At 49.4% G+C, this 19700-nt stretch overlaps 1 protein-coding gene across 1 annotated transcript in view; it reads right to left on the minus strand.

Moving 5' to 3' along the window:
• SCN4A (sodium voltage-gated channel alpha subunit 4) overlaps positions 1-19700 on the minus strand; it is a 100300-nt gene that overhangs the window by 28127 nt on the left and 52473 nt on the right. The window contains exons 14-16 of the mRNA XM_060282321.2: positions 17677-17850; positions 14144-14500; positions 9305-9751 (exon numbers count right to left, since the gene is read on the minus strand). Coding sequence (XP_060138304.2) covers positions 9305-9751; positions 14144-14500; positions 17677-17850 — 978 coding nt within the window. The remainder of the gene's footprint in view (positions 1-9304; positions 9752-14143; positions 14501-17676; positions 17851-19700) is intronic.

Consider the following 19700-nt stretch of genomic DNA (forward strand, 5'->3'; position numbering starts at 1 on the left):
AAAAGATTTGGATTATTATAAAAGATGCAGGAGGAAATGACTAACAATAGGGTCCATAAATGGGAGGTGGAGGAAGTCCAGGAGATTCTTTGGCATCTCAATTTTATGGTGTATGTTGGATATGTGAGCGAAAAATGTTGATTTGAAAAACCAAATAAAAAAATTTTTTTAAAGAGAAAGAACGAACCACAAACTATAAGCATCTGTTTGCAAAACTGGCTGCTGGCTGGGGGCTTAATTTGCTCTGACACTGGGGAGGGGAGGGGCTGGACGAGAGACCCTGAAAGCCCCCACAGTCCCAAGTCACTGCTAAGGAACATGATACGTCAACAAATAGAGGAGGACTTGGCAGGGAGGCGAGGGTGAAGAAGCATGCATGGAGACTAATTTTTCAAGCGTGATTATAAATGACTGGGGGATGGGAAGGCAGAGGAGCCTAAGGGTTAAGGAAACTTGCTGACCCCTCTACAATTGGATCTGGCATTAATACCCCAGTGGGTGTCATCTGTGGACATGTGACGATGAGCCTTGGGAGGCGGGTGCCACCCCACCCCGCATGAAAAAGCTGCTAGGCTTTGAAGCCTGAGCCATCGCACCTTGCCTCTAAATGTAACTAGGAGAGGCACAGCACTAATGAGCCCCAGGAATTGTATATGAAAGCTGGTCACAGTCTGATGTCACACAGTTACCAGCGGAGGACGTGCCAGCTTTTAAAGATATAAGTCTAGGCTCTTCCCCACCCACACACCCCGTTGCCCTGAAGGCCTCAGCAGAAGGACTACTTGGAAATTATTTGGAGACTGCAAATGGACCAGCATGCAGCTGTGGCATGTTAACAAGCACCCATCCAGGGACTATAGAACCACTGGTGCTTTAAAGGCTGAACTGGTTAGGGAGCCTCCACACTTTCACTTGACCCATATTTTGATTGCATTGCATACCAATTAATTCCTCCGGGTCCAAGCACTTTCCTCGGCCGTTCTGCAGCCGCACCTTGCAAAAATCCCACTGAAGCTCGGCTAAGCCGAATCTCTCTTCGGGTTTTCTGCATGTCTGATAAGATAGGTGAAATATACTCGGAGTCAAGAGTGAATTTCATGCTCTTTATTCAGCTCATAGTCATCAAGGAGGAGAAGAGAAGACGAATGGCTCTTTTCCCAAAACCATCTGCTTATATACATTATTTACACAATGGGCCTTGCGTGATTGGCTACTTCAGGGCTACACCTGTGGGCCAATTATATTGTGGATTGACTTTTGCCTGCAGCCTGATTGGCTGCTCCTACAGGCCAATCAGGTAGCAGATTCACTTCTGCCAGCCGCCTGATTGGCTGCTCCAGCAGGCCAATCAGGTTGCGGATTCACTTCCACCTGGAGTTGGATTGGGTAGCTCCCGCTGATTCTGAATCCTATTGTTCTAGGATTCAGCTCAGTACATAACACCCCTCCCCTCTAAGTTCCAGTCCTGCCCGGGAAGTTGCATTCGTAGTCCCCAAGGTCTGCTGGCCGCCTCCGTGTGCGTTGTGGCCTGGGGTGTTCCTTGGTCAGGGGTTCTGGTTCTGGCTCGTGTTCCGAGGCTGCTGGCTGTGCCGGGGCTGTCTGGTCTGGCGCCACTGAACCACTAGGTTGTAGCTCTGGTTCCGGTGTCCTTCCAGCCTCGGGGCGCCCCTCTGTGCCTACTGCTTCTGCTTCCTCTGCCCACCCCTCTCGCTCTACAGGCCTCACTGCCCTGCTGTCCCCTTGGGACCCCTCTGTCCCGCTCTCCTCCCGGGTTCCTCCTGGGAATCGTCGCCGTATCTGGTCGCAGTGGCGGCGCCAACATTGCCCCCCTTCCGTTAGTACCTCGTACGACACGGGACCGGTCACCTTGGTGACTGTGGCGGGTACCCATGCTGGGCCTGCCCCAAAATTCTTTGCATACACTGGGTCCTGGGCCACAAATGTCCGGGGGTTCCTGCCCTTCCCCACCACTACCTCATCCTGAGCTCTGTCGGGGTGAAGTCGGTCCAGTCTAGTTGCAAGGCGCCGGCCCATTAGTAATTCAGCTGGGCTCCGGCCCGTCATTGTGCTTGGGGTGCTGTGCTGTGCTAGAAGAAATGCAGCAAGGCGGTATTCCCAGTCCCCTTGTGTCATGCGGCGGAGGCTGTCCTTGGTGGTCCGCACCATGCGCTCCGCTTGGCCATTGGTGGCAGGGTGGAATGGTGCTGAGCGGATGTGGCGGATGGCGTTCTGCGCTGTGAAGGTCTGGAACTCCTCTGACGTGAATGCGGTTCCATTGTCCGAGACAAGGGTGTCAGGGAGCCCGTGGGTCGCAAACAGCTTACGTAGTACCCGGATGGCTGCCGCCGTAGAAGTGGATGGTACCAGTGCGACCTCCAGCCATTTGGTGTAGGAATCCACCACTATGAAGAATGTTTTTCCCTGGAAGGGGCCAGCGAAGTCCACGTGCAAGCGTGACCATGGATGTCGGGCGGACTCCCAGGGCTGGACTGGGGCCCTTGGGGGATCCGGGCGGGATTCTTGGCAGGTCTGGCAGTGTTGGACCCAGGCCTCTATCTCTCTGTCAATCCCCGGCCACCACACATAACTCCTGGCAAGGGCCTTCATCCTCACTACCCCTGGGTGTGTCTCGTGTAGGGCTGTGAGGACCCTTTTGCGGAGGGGCTGGGGAACAACAACCCTGCTTCCCCATAACAGGCACCCCTTGTGGGCCGACAGTTCATGTTTGCGGTTTGTGTAGCCAGCGAATTCTGGCCCGGGGCTGCTGCTGGGCCATCCTCGCCACACCCAGTCCAGGACCCGGGAGATGACCCTATCTTTTGTGGAATGGTGCGCAACTTCTTGTGCCTGAATGGGTCGGTCGGGAAGCAGCTCCAGGGTCATAACCTCTTGCGCAGGCGCTGGGTCGGGGCCTGTTTCTGGTAGTGGTAGCCTGCTGAGGGCGTCTGCGTGGCCCATCGCCTTCCCAGGGCGGTGGATTAGTGCATACTGGTAGCCGGCAAGGAAAATTGACCACCTGAGGACACGTGGAGACAACACTTGGGGGGTCTGCTTCTCAGGGGCAAACAGGCCAAGCAATGGCTTGTGGTCAGTCACTATGGTAAAGGGCCGCCCGTACAAGAAATCATGGAATTTTTTTACGCCCTTCACGATTGCCAGACCCTCCTTGTCAATCTGTGAGTAGTTTCGTTCGGCTGCAGCAAGCGTCTGGGAGAAGTATGCCACCGGCACCTCTCTTCCATCCGGGAGTTGGTGTCCCAGGACAGCGCCGATGCCATAGGGAGAGGCGTCGCATGCCAGCACCACTGGCAGCCTCTCGTCGAAGTGTGCCAAGACCGAGTTTGAGACGAGCAAGTCCTTGACTGCCTGGAATGCGGCCCTTTGTCGCTGGCCCCACACCCAAGGGGCCCTTTTATCTAGGAGTCTGTGTAGGGGCTCCGCTACCGCTGCCTTATGGGGAAGGAAGGCATGGTAAAAGTTCAATAGTCCCAAGAATGACTGAAGTTCGGGCTTGCTCTTGGGCGCTGGGGCCTCACAAATGGCCCGTACCTTGTCACCGGTTGGATGGACCCCTTCTGCGTCCACCTTAAATCCCAGAAAGTCCACCTGCGGCACTCCCAGTAAACACTTTTCCCGCTTCACCTTGAGGCCCGCCGTCTGGAAACGGTGCAGGACGGAGCGGAGGCGGTCCTCAAATTCCTCTGGTGTGGGCCCGGCGATCAGTACATCATCGAAGAAGGGGGTGACACCAGGAATCCCTTTAAGGAGAGAGTCCATTAGATTCTGGAATATGCCTGGTGCCACGCTAACGCCAAATTGCAGCCGCTTTACTCTGAATGCCCCTCTGTGCGTCACAATCGTCTGAGCCTCTGCTGTGGCTTCGTCCACAGGCAACTGTTGATACGCTTGGGCCAAGTCCAGTTTGCCAAAGATTTTTGACCCAGCCAGGGTGGCGAGGACATGGCTGACCACTGGCACTGGGTATGCATGGGCCGTGAGAGCCTTGTTTATGGTGCATTTGTAGTCTGCACAGATGCGGACCGAACCGTTAGGCTTGACGGGTGTGACAATTGGAGTTTCCCAGGGGGCGTTGGGCACCGGCTCCAGCACTCCTTGCTCCACGAGCCGGTCCAATTCCTCGTCTATGCGGGGTTTCAGGGCGAACGGGACCCGGCGGGCCTTGTGCCTGATGGGTCGTACAGCGGGGTCTAGCTGTAGGGCAATGGGGGGTCCTGTATATCGTCCCAATGCCCCATCGAAAACCCCTGGAAACTCTTTGCATATGGCGTCCACGTCCACTTGTAAGCTAGTGCGGTTCACCCCGGTAACGGCTAGCCCCAGAGGTCCAAACCATGCCAGTCCCAGTAAGCTAACGTAGGGGCCCTTAACTACCAGCAAGTCCAATTGTTGCTTTCGCCCTCGATATTGCACCCTGAAGGTCCCCACCCCCATAGTAGGGACCTTACGTTTCTGGAAGTCCCGGAGGGTGAATGGGGCCGGCCTTAGTTTGGGACCCCCATTAGGGCACAGTTCCCTTAATGTTCGGGCCGAGATTATGGATAGAGTTGAACCCGTGTCCAGCTCCATGCGGCATGGGGCTCCCTCTATCTGTACCTCTATATAAATTTTCTCTGTGCTGGGATGGGGCAACTGGAATACCTGGTAGTCCGTGATCTCCGTCGAGTTGCCTTGGTGCATGGTGCCGTGTGACCTGGGGCTCCTGGGTCGGTCATCTGATGCTTGTCGACGGGTGAGTCGAGCCCGACACACCCGGGCGATGTGTCCCAATTTTCTGCACTGCCTGCACTCTGCGTTACGGAAACGACAGGTCCTCCTCTCGTGGTTCTCCTCGCAGCTTGCACAGTTCCCTCCTTCTCGTCGAGGCTGCTGTGGTGTGTGTGCTGCTTGAGTGCGCCGCTGTACTCGGTGTACTTCCTCCCTGTCAGATTCGGATTTGTCGGTGAGGTCTTCGTGGTAGACCCTCGGTTGGGATGGCGGGGCCGGTCGTGCCTCTTGCGTTGACCTCTCGGCGGCTTCGGTTGCCAGGGCTTCCTCCAGAGCAATCTGGAACGTGAGGTCTTTTTTGGCGTAGAGGCGTCGTTGCAACATCTCGTCCCTCAGGCCACCGACGAGGCGGTCACGAAGCATGTTCTCCAATTCTGAGAAGTTGCATAACCGGGCGGCTTGGCGGAGGGAGGTCACAAACCCAGTTATGGTTTCCCCCGGGGCTTGCCGTTTTGCGTAGAAGGCATTTCGGCAAGCTACCACCGAGGGCTGTGGTGAGAAGTGCTCCTTCAGCCGTTCCATTATTGTTTTGTAAGAGACGGTAGCGACATCTCTAGGTGCAAGGAGAGCCCGGGCGATTTCAAACGTCTCCTCTCCACAGACGCTGAAGAATGTCGCCCTCTTCATGGCATCGTTGGTGACTTCTTTCGCTTGCAGGAGGAAGTTGAAACGGGCGGCGTACCCTTCCCAGTCTCCTGATGCTGGTTTGAATGGCGAGAAGCTGCTGTCGGTTGCCATTCTGGGTTCCTTGGGTCCTGGAGCTGAAGCCTGGATGCACGGTGCGATGCAGCGGTGCAGCAGGTAGCGGTGCTGCGGTGCAGTGCGTGGTGGCGGTCAGCTCAGCAGGATCCCACCTTCGTCGCCAGTGAAATATACTCGGAGTCAAGAGTGAATTTCATGCTCTTTATTCAGCTCATAGTCATCAAGGAGGAGAAGAGAAGACGAATGGCTCTTTTCCCAAAACCATCTGCTTATATACATTATTTACACAATGGGCCTTGCGTGATTGGCTACTTCAGGGCTACACCTGTGGGCCAATTATATTGTGGATTGACTTTTGCCTGCAGCCTGATTGGCTGCTCCTACAGGCCAATCAGGTAGCAGATTCACTTCTGCCAGCCGCCTGATTGGCTGCTCCAGCAGGCCAATCAGGTTGCGGATTCACTTCCACCTGGAGTTGGATTGGGTAGCTCCCGCTGATTCTGAATCCTATTGTTCTAGGATTCAGCTCAGTACATAACAATAGGATTCAGCGGGTCAGATCCATTTTTGTGTGTGTGTGCAAGGCACAGCAGCGGAAGGATAAGAGAAGCTCTTGGACCTGGGTGTCAAGGACGGGGAGTGGCGAGAGGCACCAGCCAGGGAACCCCCACAAGGGAAACCCCAGAGGAGGAAGGATCAGAGCCCGGGGATTGGTGGTGCAACCCGGAGGAGAGGTCAGAGGGAGAATTGGATGCTAAAGGGGCAACGGGGTTTAGCGAGCAGGAAGAGCCGGTGACAGGGAGCAGTTCAGACTCTGAGGCTGAAGCAGAGGTGGGGAGGTTAAGAGGCTGCTGAAGAATCCAGGGAATCTCCCTCTTTGGATGCGACGAGCTTCCCTCCCCGCTGGTCCCCAAGTACATGCAGGATATTGAGAGCAGAACAGAGGCTCACAGAGGTTCACAGATGCAGTTTGAGACTGCTTGGGAAACATCCAGAAGAGGAGGAGCCTTAGGAAGGGTGGAAGGCAGGGACCTGCTGAGAAGTATGCTGTTTGCTTGAATAAAGAAGAAACTTCACTGCAAACAGAGCCTTGTGTCTTTCATGCTGACCTGCGTCTGACTCCAGCCCTGACAGTGGGGGAGTGAATAGGCGCACAAAATATGGCTCAACCAAAAGTGTGGAGGAGCCCTTAATGTCAGGGCTCAGTTCAAAGTGCTGGTTTTGCTTGTTTAGAGTACATTCTACACGGTCCTTCAACAAATGATCTCAGAGCAGCTAGAAATAGTTAAAAACAGAGACAGACAAACACACACACACACACACACACACAAAATACAGCAGCAAAATAAGATAAAGTATGCAGAACCAGTCTCTCGCCAGGTTAAAAAATCACAAAGTTGACACAGAAGGCCTGAAAAGTCCATTAAATCAGGTGTAAGGCAGGTATGTGTGACTTGGCAAATGGAGAAGTCTGGTGGGAATGCCCAATTGATCTCACAAAGCATTTCATCATCTGCCCAGGACTTAAGCTCTATCTGCACTTAAGAGCTTTTGCTGGTTTTATACCAACGGAATAGTTACGGGTGCTTGCAAATAATCCTAGGAATCCTCAGAAACAGAGTCTGAGAGAGATCATTAGCTCCCGTTAGGAACACAGGAAACTGCCTTCTCCTGAGCCAGACCTTTGGCCCATCTAATTCAGGACAATGATTGGCAGCAGCTCTCCTGGGTTCCTCCTACCTGGGGATGCCGGGGATTAAACCAGGGACCTTTCTGAAGAGCTGCAAAGGGAATTATGGCTAAGCCCATTCAAGTCTGTAGTATGGATAGGGTTGCCAGCTGGGGGGAAAGGCAAGGGCTCTGGCACCTTTAAAAGTACAGTGGTACCTCTACTTACGAATATTTCTACTTACGAATGGAGCTCCGTCCGCCATCTTGGATGCGATTTAGATAGGATTTTTTCTACTTACGAATTTTTAGATAGGGTTGCTTCTACTTACGAATTTTTTTTCTCCCAATGCATTCCTATGGGATTCGACTTACAAATGTGTGTTCGGAACGCATTAAATTCGTAAGTAGCATAGCTGCCAAGTTTTCCCTTTTCTCGCGAGGAAGCCTATTCAGCATAAGGGAAAATCCCTTAAAAAAAGGGATAACTTGGCAGCTATGGTAAGTAGAGGTATCACTGTATTGTTGAAGTAGGCATTTCAGCAGGTGCTGCTTGTATGAGCTACACCAGTATACCTGAAAGAGCGTCTCCACCCCCATCGTTCTGCCCGGACACTGAGGTCCAGCTCTGAGGGTCTTCTGGTGGTTCCCTTGCTGCAAGATGTGAGGTTACAGGAAACCAGGCAGAGGGCCTTCTCGGTGGTGGCGCCCACCCTGTGGAATGCCCCCCCATCAGATGTCAAGGAAATAAACAACTATCTGACTTTTAGAAGACATCTGAAGGCAGCCCTGTTTGGGGAAGTTTTTAATGTCTGATGTTTTATTGTGTTTTTAATATTCTGTTGGGAGCCGCCCAGAGTGGCTGGGGAAACCAAGCCAGATGGGTGGGGTATAAATAATAAATTATTATTATTTATTACCTGCTAAAAATTCCCTCTTCTTCGCAAGTATTAAAGGTGCAGGTGCTCTCTCCTCTTTTCAGGTATCCACCCTAAGAATGGATAGACTTTTATACGTAGGGGAGGCTTTACTGTGTTACACTGCGTAGCCCATTCAAATTGCCCACATATAATGTAGGCACCTCTCCAAAGTATCCAAAAAGGCTATGCAGTACAGTGGTACCTCAGGTTAAGTACTTAATTGGTTCTGGAAGTCTGTACTTAACCTGAAGCGTACTTAACCTGAAGCGAACTTTCTCATTGAAAGTAATGGAAAGTGGATTAATCCATTCCAGACGATGAAAAACACCCCCTAAAACAGCAATTTAACACGAATTTTACTGTCTAACAAGACCAATGATCCATAAAATGAAGGCAATAATCAATGTACTGTACTATAAAATAAATAAGCCAGTATTGTAGATGAAAAAAGTAACATTTACAGTGGTACCTCGGGTTAAGTACTTAATTGTTTCCGGGGTGCCATTCGCACCCCGAAAAGTACTTAACCCGAACGGCAATAGCGCGAGTGCGCAAAACACTGTTAGAATGCTTCTGCGCATGCGTGTGCAGCAGAACCCGGAAGTAAACACTGCCCCTAGAGCGGCAGCCTGTTACGGGCTGCTGTGTGCGAGCAGCGGCCCGTGGGGCCACCATGCACCAGCAGCAGCACGTGCTGACTGCGCATGTGCAGCATCCCGGCGCGTATGGAGTGCGCAAGAGCACATGCACAGTCAGTATGTGTTGCTGCTGGCACATGGCGGCCCCACAGGCAACTTTACGCAGGAGCAGCAGCGCCAGCCTGGATGGACCGCGCATGCAAGCCAAGCGGCAAGGTTCGCCACTGGATGCAGGGGTAAACATTTTGTGAATCTTTATACTTTTGTCCATTTACTGTATTTATTTTTCCCGATTTGAACTATAAAATGGTGATTCTCCTGAGTCAAAATGAGAGTATCACTACACATTTTTTTAAAGAAAAAAGCGCCGATTATTATTATTCTTATTCTAAGGTGGTGGAAGAGCTCTTGGAGCCCACCAGAGTATCGAGCCTCCCTCCCTAAGTCAGGCAGAAGCTCCCCGGGTTTGAGGAAGGAGACAGCAGACTTTAATACTCTAAATTACTGGGAGCATTTAGGGGAGCAATCTAGTCCCCCTAGTACTGAGTAGCTTTGGGTCTGCCTCCGTCCTCTTTGGGATCTAGGACTCACCTTGGTGTCTTCGGCAGTCTCTTCTCCTGTGTCGGTTTCGTCATACAGGTCAGACTCCTCCGAGGCTATCGGGACATGAATGGTCAGGTGAGGATTGTTGATGAAGTTCATATGGTCCAGTTCATCGATGCGTGGCTCTTTCCTGGCTATGCCGTCCATGGCTATCCCATCCATGTAGTCGGATTTGAAGTCCTGGCCTGTGTCCAAATGATTGAGGACAAAGTTTTCCTTCTTGCTGTCTTCCTGGTCTTCGGCAGGTGGCTCAACCTTCTTCTCCTTCAGCTGCCGGTGAAGCAGGAGGAGGGCATGTTTTTTCACAAAGTCGATCCCCCGGGTGATTCTGCCAATTGCGATCTGCAAGTTGTTCATCTCGCCATCGTCGTCAGATGCTGCCAGGCTGTCGGCGCTGAAGGAGCTGAGCAGCAAAGCTAAGAACAGGTTGAGGACCTGGAAGGGAAAACAAACAAAGAAACAAACAGATGCCAGCTCAATGTTCAGCAACATGCTCCCAGCGCCTTAACTTTCTTCATTACACAAGTATGGTACTGTACTTGTGTGGAATATTTACAGATCTCTCCTTAGGGCTCATCCACACGTACCTTTCCTCTGTGCTTTAAAACTCCTTGTCCAAGCATCCACCCACCCTTTTTTCTGCTCTGGAGATTTTCCTGTGAAAAGCCACTCTTTAAAGTAGAATCGGAGCAAACGGAAAACCTGAATAGCCATTTGCTCTGATTTATCTTTAAGAACAGGCCTTCCAAGTACACTGGAAGCTTGGTTTTCAAACGTAATCCGTTCTGGATGACCGTTCGACTTCCGAAACGTTTGAAAACTGAAAGTGGAAGCCTCAATACAATAGCGAAACTCAAAACGGAAGCCACGTAGCACATCCGGCTTCCAAAAATCGTTTGAAAACCAGAGCAGTTACTTCTGGGTTTTTGGGGTTTGGGAGCCGAAACATACGACAACGGAGGCGTTCGCCAACTGAGGTTCCACTGTATCCCTATTTTCCAGGGACAGTCCAAATTTACAGAAGCTGTCCCGGTTTCTGATTTGATCCCGGAATGTCCCGCTTTCCCCTAGGACATCCCTATTTTCATCAGAGGAATGTTGGAGGGTATGGGTACTGGTAGGATGTACTGATGTACAGTAACATCAGCAAGAAAGCGGAATGTGTTTGCTGAGGAAAGCCAGCCTCCTGCCCACTCACAGCTGTCGGAGTTTGTGCCTCTCCTCTGCCAGGAGCACATTTGAGACGGGACTTTGCTGATATTCAAGGTCGTCGGTGTGTCTATTTGCACATGGCTCATGCCTCATGACTTAACTAGGACCTTTATATAAACCCCTCCAGTTTCCTTGCAGCTCTCGGGTGCTTCTCTGAAGTGCCAGTTAGAGCCAAGAGCGCCGCTGGCTTGCTGTTCGTAACCCTAAAGGTTCCTCAAGTCATTTGCTTTTTCCGCTCGGTGGCTTCCGCCGTTTCTCTCATAATAAACCTGCATCGGAAATGCCTGAAGTGATGGCTTGGGGGGGGGGTAGCCAGCTCAGGGACTCTAGAAATATACCGAGTGCAGAGGCACTCATACATACATCTGGTATGTATGTAAACTGCTTAAAGGTTCCATTAGTGGCGTAGGAGAGCTGGGGTGGGGTGGGGAATTACATCTGGCAACCAATGTGCCCCTTTGGTTTCAGATAGTACATGGGTAAGGTAAAGGTAAAGGGACCCCTGACCATTAGGTCCAGTCGTGATCAACTCTGGGGTTGTGGCGCTCATCTTGCATTATTGGCCAAGGGAGCCGGCGTACAGCTTCCAGGTCATATGGCCAGCATGACAAAGCCGCTTCTGGCAAACATGGGTACATGGGTAGACAAGTCTAAAAAGCCCGGGGCACAAATTTAGCGTGTATTTAGTGTTAACTCTGGAAGTGTATACAAGATTCCGATCAAACTAAGCCTCCCATTGTATATTTTGCTCTAGAAGGCTTTGTTTCGTCAAAATAATGTACAGCTGTACCTTGGAAGTCAAAGGGAATCCGTTCCGGAAGTCCATTCGACTTCCAAAATGTTCGAAAACCAAAGTGCGGCTCCTGACTGGCTGCAGAAAGCTCCTGCAGCCAATTGGAAGCCGTGGAAGCCCCGTCGGACGTTCGAGTTCCAAAAATAGTTCGCAAACTGGAACACTCGCTTCCGGGTTTGCGGCGTTCGGGAGCCAAAACGTTCGGGAACTAAGCTGTTCGACTTCCGAGGGATGACTGTATACACTTCCAGAGTTAATGCTAAACACATTACTCCTGGCAAAGGAGCCACTGCCTTACAATGAATTTAAGTATTGTGCTGGTTTAATTTCCAGAGGTGCTCCCTTTTATTCTACCCTATAGCTGTAGCCTTCGTCCCAGGTCATCCCGTTCAATGACCGTGGAAGGCTCCCCTGCACATATCACTTTCTCAGCAAATTCCTTCAAGATTAAGGGACCCTAAGCAGGCTGTCAATCTTCGGAGGCCCAGCCGCCAGGAATTCCTGAAACCTCCAAAGCTCCTCAACTCAGAGAGCGAGTGGCCGGCGGGTGACAAAAGCTTCCACACTTCGGGTGGGTTTGGGATTCCTCCCCAGCCTTAGCCTTAAAAAGAAAGAAAATGAGGGCAACTGAAGAGCAAAGGCCTGTGAAGCGAAAGGACGGAAAGCAGTGCAGCAGCTTGAATATTAGTCCAAGTTCATATTCTTCCTTGATCAGGAAGCTCCATGCCAAGGAGAGGGAGGGTTTGATGAAGAGGGCTTAATTTGTGGCCGGATCCGCCAGGTCTCATCCCCACTCTCTGTCACTAACACAGACTTTGGGCTTTCAAATTTAAGCAGTGCCTTGGATGACAGCAAAATTAGGCGTCCCTCCACCCCACCCCACCCGCCTTCCGTTCTATGTCATTACTGCGGTGCCCCCTGTGACACCCTCTTGGCACAGCACCCAGGATGGGCAAACCAGTCGCGTTCCCATAAATCTGCCTCTGCACCAGGACTAAGTCCTAAAACATGCACGACCGGATTGAGGTTTGATGAGGCCCTAAGCTACTGAAGGTAATGGGGCCCTTTATATGTCCAGCTGTCCTTTGTCAACAACAAATTGTCACTTGTTTTTTGTGTTGAATATTTTAGGGAGCAGGCGAGCAGGCAGGGCCCATTACTTACATCGAAGGAGCCTACATAACACAAACCACTGTTGCTGTATGTAGGTTTTATTTATTTGTTTTTTATCTTATATTTTGGAAATGTACACCCTGAGCACAATTCAAAGTGTTGGTGCTGACCTTTAAAGCCCTAAATGGCCTCGGTCCAGTATACCTGAAGGAGCGTCTCCACCTCCATCATTCTGCCAGAACACTGAGGTCCAGCACCGAGGGCCTTCTGGCGGTTCCCTTGTTGCGAGAAGCCAAGTTGCAGGGAACTAGGCAGAGGGCCTTCTCGGTGGTGGCGCCTGCCCTGTGGAACACCCTCCCAACAGATGTCAAAGAGGAAAACAACTACCAGACTTTTAGAAGACATCTGAAGGCAGCCCTGTTCAGGGAGGCTTTTAATGTTTAATAGATTATTGTGTTTTATTTTTCTGTTGGAAGCCGCCCAGAGTGGCTGGGGAAACCCAGCCAGATGGGCGGGGTATAAATAATAAATTATTATTATTATTATTGTTGTTGTTGTTTTTTCCTTTAAATTTTTTGGGGGGCCTCCAAGAGAGTGGGGCCCTAAGCTATAGCTTGTTCAGCTTATACGTAAATCCAGCACTGAAAACATGGATTAAGAACTGTAGGCTTTTCGCTGAAGGAGAACTATATGAAAATGATGTATCTGTGGTCTTTCACACCTATAAAATTAGCAAAGATGTATAGAACTGCTTCAGATGTATACTGGAAATGTAAGGAGAAGGAAGGCACATTCTACCACATGTGGTGGACGTGCAAGATAACAAAAGCATTCTGGGAAATGGTATACAATGAGTTGAAAGAAATGTTTAAAACAACGTTTGTGAAAAGAACAGAGGCTTTTTTATTAGGAATTTTAGGTGCAGAGATACCAAAGGAGCAGAAACTATTATTTATGTATGTGATGACAGCAGCGCAGATGACCACTGGCCAAGAGATGGAAAGAAGATAAAGTCCCGACCAGAAATGAATGGCTGATGAAGGTGATGGACTATGCCGAAATGGCGAAAATGACCGTGAAAATCAGAAACCAGGAAGAGAAGAACTTTAAGAAGGAATGGGGGAAATTCACAATGTATTTAAGAGAACACTGTAAATAACTAAAAACTTTGGCAGGATTTGAGTAACGCTTGTAAAGTACTAAAAATCCAAGGTAAATATTAAGAAAAATAGAGAAAATAAGCGAAGCAGTTGAAAGAGATTGAAAACGGTAACCATGGAAGGGCAGTGGTGAGTCAAAGGATTGAGGGAATCCTAAATGATGTTGATGTTTAATGTTTGATTTTAAAATTGCAATGTAAAACTTAATAAAAAAAATTTATCTATTAAAAAAAAAAGAACAGTAGGCTTTTCTGGAAAGCTGGCATGGTTTCAGAAAGGGCTGAAGGGCCACGAAAAAAATGCCAAGCAAAGCCAAGAGTGACACAGAGCCCTTCTCATTCCAGCTGGATGGCAGGATCATGGTGCAGAAAAGTGGAATTGCTTTGCACTCACCCCTGGCCATCTTTATTGTCTACTCCCTGTTTATGTGGCATTGGGGACCTCTCCAATGGACAGATTCGATTTGCAGTGAGAAGTGCCTGTTTGACCGTGCAGGTCCCCCCAAACACTTGGGCCCTCCCATGTTATTATGTCCAAGTTTCTACTCACCACCAGGTTCCCAATGACCATGACCATCATGAAGACGATGAGGCACAAGGTCTGCCCAGCCACCTCCATGCAGTCCCACATGGTCTCGATCCACTCCCCGCAGAGGATGCGGAAGACAATCAGGAAGGAGTGGAAGAAGTCATGCATGTGCCAGCGCGGCAGCGTGCAGTCGCTGCTGATCTTGCAGACGCACTCGGTGTAGCTCTTCCCGAACAGCTGCATCCCCACCACGGCGAAGATGAAAACGATGATGGCCAGCACGAGGGTGAGGTTGCCCAGGGCACCCACAGAGTTGCCAATGATCTTGATCAGCATGTTGAGCGTTGGCCAGGATTTGGCGAGCTTGAACACTCTCATCTGCGAAAGCAAGAGGAATCCTGCTTAGCCCCTGGAAATCTCAGCTGCTAACCACAAGGCGCAGGCATTAGTGCAGGGATGGGGGACCTGTGGACCCCCAAATGTTGTTGGGACTCCAACTCCCATCAGCCCCATCAATGACCACAGACAATGGGAGCTGCAGTCCAACAAGAGGACCACAGTTTCTCAATCCTTGCCTTAATGCTTAGGAGGACATATTTAGCTAACGGAGATCTAGAGCTGATCACCTGCAAGTTGTTATACTGAAAACCCGTGCCCATCCTTCAGACTAGGAGTGCTGCAGCCACAGCCTTGTGTTGTTAACTTTAATTAGTAGTCTATAGATACTTGAACCTCACCTAGCAGACGTAACATTTCTACTCCTCTTTATAGCTAAGGTGGGAGGCCTGTTGGCTCTGGCTCCACCCACTCTGGCCTCTGGCTCTACCCACTGCTGGTTCTGTGGCTTGATTCCAAGCTTCATAGGCAAAAGAAGTCGAGTTTGCTGCCACGTCTGATTCTTGGCACCTGCAAAGTCGTGTGACTTTTCCCACGCAGTCTGAATTCAAGCCGTGCAAACGCTTCACTTGACGTCACGGTGACATCAGGTGATTGACAGGTGGGCAGACTTGCGCACCTGTCAAAATGGCCCATGGGGGTTGCGCAGTGTTTGAAACTGCCATTGCTCTAGGCACATTTTGCAACAGGGAATTTCATTAGCGCAAGCAGTTTCTGAGCTCTGGGCGCAGAACTGTGCCTAAGATTTCAGATTTAAACTGCAGAGTGAAAGGACCCTTTCCTGCCTCTCCCCCTCCAGCTACTTTCTGAAGGCTGGAGAAGAGACCCTCTTAAGAATATTAGGGAGTTGGGCAGGGGAAGGAGTAGGCCATGTGGAAAATGAACATAATATTTTAGCTGCAGTTCATTCATTTTCGGCTTTGTATTCTTGTTATTAAAAAAGCATGCCTAGACATTCCATTGTTGCACCCATAACCTAGGTTTAAGGGGCCATTTAAGCTCCTAGCTTTCATATCTCTGTTTCTAACACTGGGGATGTGGGATGTCAAAATCTAGTTCTATACCAGACTTCCCCAAACTGCGGCCCTCCAGATGTTTTGGCCTACAAATCCCATGATCCCGAGCTAACAGGACTAGTGGTTGGGGAAGATGGGAATTGTAGTTCAAAACATCTGGAGGGCCGAAGTTTGGGGATGCCTGTTCTATACCCTCCAAATGTCCCTATTTTCCAGGGGCTCTTCTGGATTTACAGAAGCCATCCCAATTTCTGATTTGATCCTGGAATGTCCTGCTTTTCCTTAGGATGTCCTTATTTTCATCGGAGAAATGTTGGAATGTGTGGCAGATTGTCTCTATCAGAGAAATGTTGGAGGGTATAGAGTTATCCAACCCCCAAGCCATCTGAAGACAGCCCTCTAGGGGGATTTTTAAAAAATGTTTAGTTATATTATGTTTTTATATCTGTTGGAAGCCGCTCAGAAAGGCTGGGGCAACCCAGTCAGATGGGAGGGTTTAAATAGTAATATTATTGCGCATATAATATTACCATTTAAACCCTCCCATCTGACTGGGTGGAATATGCGCAGCTTGCAGACTTAACATATGGAATAACAGAACAAGAAGAACATATGTTTAGAGAAGATTGGAAAATGTTTATTGAATATATGGGGGTAAATTGTGTACACTTGAAAACATTGGCAGCATTAAGATAAATTCAACAGTGTAAATACGTTTTGATGGGTGTAATAATGGAATACTGAATGTAGCACCTTAAAGACCAACTAAGTTTTTATTTTGGTATGAGCTTTCGTGTGCATGCACACTTCTTCAGATACAGTGAATACAGTGAATACAGTGAATACAGTTTCACTGTATCTGAAGAAGTGTGCATGCACACGAAAGCTCATACCAAAATAAAAACTTAGTTGGTCTTTAAGGTGCTACTGAAGGAATTTTTTTATTTTACTTTGACCCAGACCAACACGGCTACCTACCTGTAACCGGAATACTGAATAGTTTAGTCTATGTAAAATATGCAGGGATTTATGGTATGCAAAATGAACCATGGAAAGAGAAGAAGGGAAGTCACTGTAATTTTGTAAATTTAATAAAAATTATAAAATAATAATAATAAATAATAATATTATTGTAATGTTGTTGCTGCTGCTGCTGCTATTGTAATTGAATAGGGCATCCCTATTTCCAATGGAGAAATGTTGGAGCGTACACCCACACACCCACACACCCATGCTGTGAAACCCAAAGGGTTAGAAACTGGCTATTCTCTGAACAAAATACAGTTGATATTCTTGCAAGGCCAAATTTTGCCCAGCAAATAGTAGACTAGCTAGCACTGATGGCTGCAATGGCACAAGCTTCCTTGTCGACATCACCAGTGTCTTAGTAGAGTTGCTCTACCTCAGGCTTCCTCAACCTCGGCCCTCCAGATGTTTTTGGGCCTACAACTCCCATGATCCCTAGCTAGCAGAACCAGTGGTCAGGGATGATGGGAATTGTAGTCTCAAAACATCTGGAGGGCCAAAGCTGAGGAAGCCTGCTCTACCTTAAAGGTGGATTAGGCAACCAGACTAGGAACAAATCAACAGGCACTCAACACATACATTGCAGGCTGTGAGGCTGCCTCTGGCACTGGTCAGTTTTCTGTGCAAGCGCTGGCGAGGTGGCTTGTGGCACCTTCTAAAATAGCACAGGGACACTTCGCCATAGCTGCCAAGTACCCCGTTTTCCCCGGGAAACCCCCGTATTTTCTTACCGTTTCCCGCAGATGGCCCGAATGGCAAAATACACCGTATTTCCACGGATTACGGAGCTCCTGCCAGCAGCCATGTTCTTCTGGTGCCGCGCCGGTACCGGAAGTCGCTTCTACGCATGTCCGGAAGTGCGTAGAAGTGACTTCTGGCGCTGCGAACATTTTGGAAATGGGCACAGCAGCATCGGAAGTCGCTTCTAAGCATGTCCGGAAGTGCGTTGAAGCGACATCCGGTGCTGCGGCGCTGCTGATCCCGGACTTTTCAATCCAGAACTTGGCACCTATGCACCTCGCTCCTGCTCTGCCCGGGGGCGGGGTGGAGAAAAATATTGGCCCTGCTTCAGAAAGAAGCCGCAGGGACACAGGATGACATAACAAAGTTACCTACCAGACGGAAGGAGCGTAGCACAGACAGGCCCTGGACATTGGCGAGGCCGAGCTCAACCAAGCTGAGCGTGACGATGATGCTGTCAAAGATGTTCCATCCAACCTGGAAGTAATCATAGGGGTCCAGAGCAATCAGCTTCAGCACCATCTCGGCAGTGAATATCCCAGTGAAGACCTGCAAGGAAGTGCCGTGAGAAAGAGGACACAGTGAGAGGAGGGCCAAGTCGACTGCTCCACGGACAAGGGGCAGAGGAGCAAAGAAAGCCACAGTCAAGGGGGTTAAACTAGGCCACAGCTTTGGGGCTTGTAGCAGATGAGAGGGGTTGGTATGGCAATAAGTCTGATCATGACCCAAGCAGCCCACATGCTGGGAGTTAACCAGCATCAGGGACCCATCATGGCACAGGTGTTGCATCTTGGATCCTGCTGGCAACCTGGGGTGAGTGATGTCAGGGCCACCCAACCCTGAACTCAGGTCAGGGGTCAGCAAACTTTTTCAGCAGGGGCCGGTCCACTGTCCCTTAGACCTTGTGGGGGGCCGCACTATATTTTGGGGGGGGAAATGAACAAATTCCTATGCCCCACAAATAACCCAGAGGTGCATCTTAAATAAAAGCACACATTGTACTCATGTAAAAACACACTGATTCCCGAACTGTCCTTGGCCCGGATTAGGTTTCTAGCAAAGGTGTTCTCGAATTACATTCTTGCCTCTTTTATTGTCAGCAAACATATTCCTTTTGCCAGAGTTTGTGTTCCTCTTTATTCGCCTCGCTTGGACAAGACTTTGAATTTCTTTGTGCTTTATTGATGTGTGTATTACCCTGTTTCCCCGAAAACAAGACATACCCATAAAATAAACCGTAGCAGGATTTCTAAGCATTTGCGCAATATAAGCCATACCCCGAAAATAAGACATAGTGATAGGCGCAGTTGTGGAGGGCGCCAAGGAAGAGGCGAGGCTGGAGGCGTAATAAAAATAAGACATCCCCTGAAAATAAGCCATAGTGTGTCTTCTTGAGGAAAAATAAATATAAGACAGTATCTTATTTTCGGGGAAACATGGTCATTGTACAAACGGACCTAAACCGACTAGCTTTCCCTTTCATCCCAACAGGGCAGGCTCCCTGCTAAATTCACATGGTGTCCGAGTGTCTCTTTGTTAATTCCACAAGAGCTTCCTTGATTCTGCTAATTCATCACTATTTTTTCCGAGAAGCTTTCATCCTAATCCCATTAGTTCTCATACCCTACAGAGGCTTACCCTAATTATATATACAACTGCATCTGTGCATATTCATCCTCTGAAGGCTCATCCATATTTTTGTTTGCCCCAATGCTTTCCCTTGGGAAAACCTGCGGTTTAGTGCTGAATTGCAACAAACAGAATGTGGGTTTTCCCCAGATGGCCATTTGTTCCAATTTAGCACTAAAGAGCAGGTTTTCTAGGGGAACGTGGCTGGGGAAGGGCAAAAGCTCACAGGACAAGCGGAAAATAGCGTGGACCCATGCTGCTGGGCAAGCATAAGTGTGAATGAGTCTGCAACCTCCTTGACTCTGTCTTTCTTCCTTTCCCCTTCTGTCCCTAGTTGTCTTTTTTAACACTCATGTTAGGGACCTGCCTTTTGCTTGTGCTACCCGATGACCTGCCATGTGCATCAATGGCACTGCGTTAGTAATATCAAGATCACACCGTTGTGTCTGGATTCTACCTTCCAGTGTTGGCAGAGCATTAATATCTTGGCAACCTATCTGGGACCTGGCAAATGTCCCAGAAACCAGCATGCTTGCTTGGGGTAGGGTTTCATCAAGGAAATACAAGGGGATTAATAGGACAAAACATGCCCACTGTGTTTCCTACGAGGTGTTAGAAGCTGGCTGCAGGCCTAGCTCGAGAATCACAGTGGGGGGTTGTATGCTGAGAGTTATCAGAGGACTTTAGTGCAAAACAGGAAGCACCTAAATATTAACTAGTCTGAACAAAATAAAAAAAAATTCCTTCAGTAGCACCTTAAAGACCAACTA

This window comes from Zootoca vivipara, chromosome 12 (genome assembly GCF_965207765.1).
Source record: "Zootoca vivipara chromosome 12, rZooViv2.hap1.1, whole genome shotgun sequence".
In the NCBI taxonomy this organism is placed as follows: domain Eukaryota; kingdom Metazoa; phylum Chordata; class Lepidosauria; order Squamata; family Lacertidae; genus Zootoca; species Zootoca vivipara.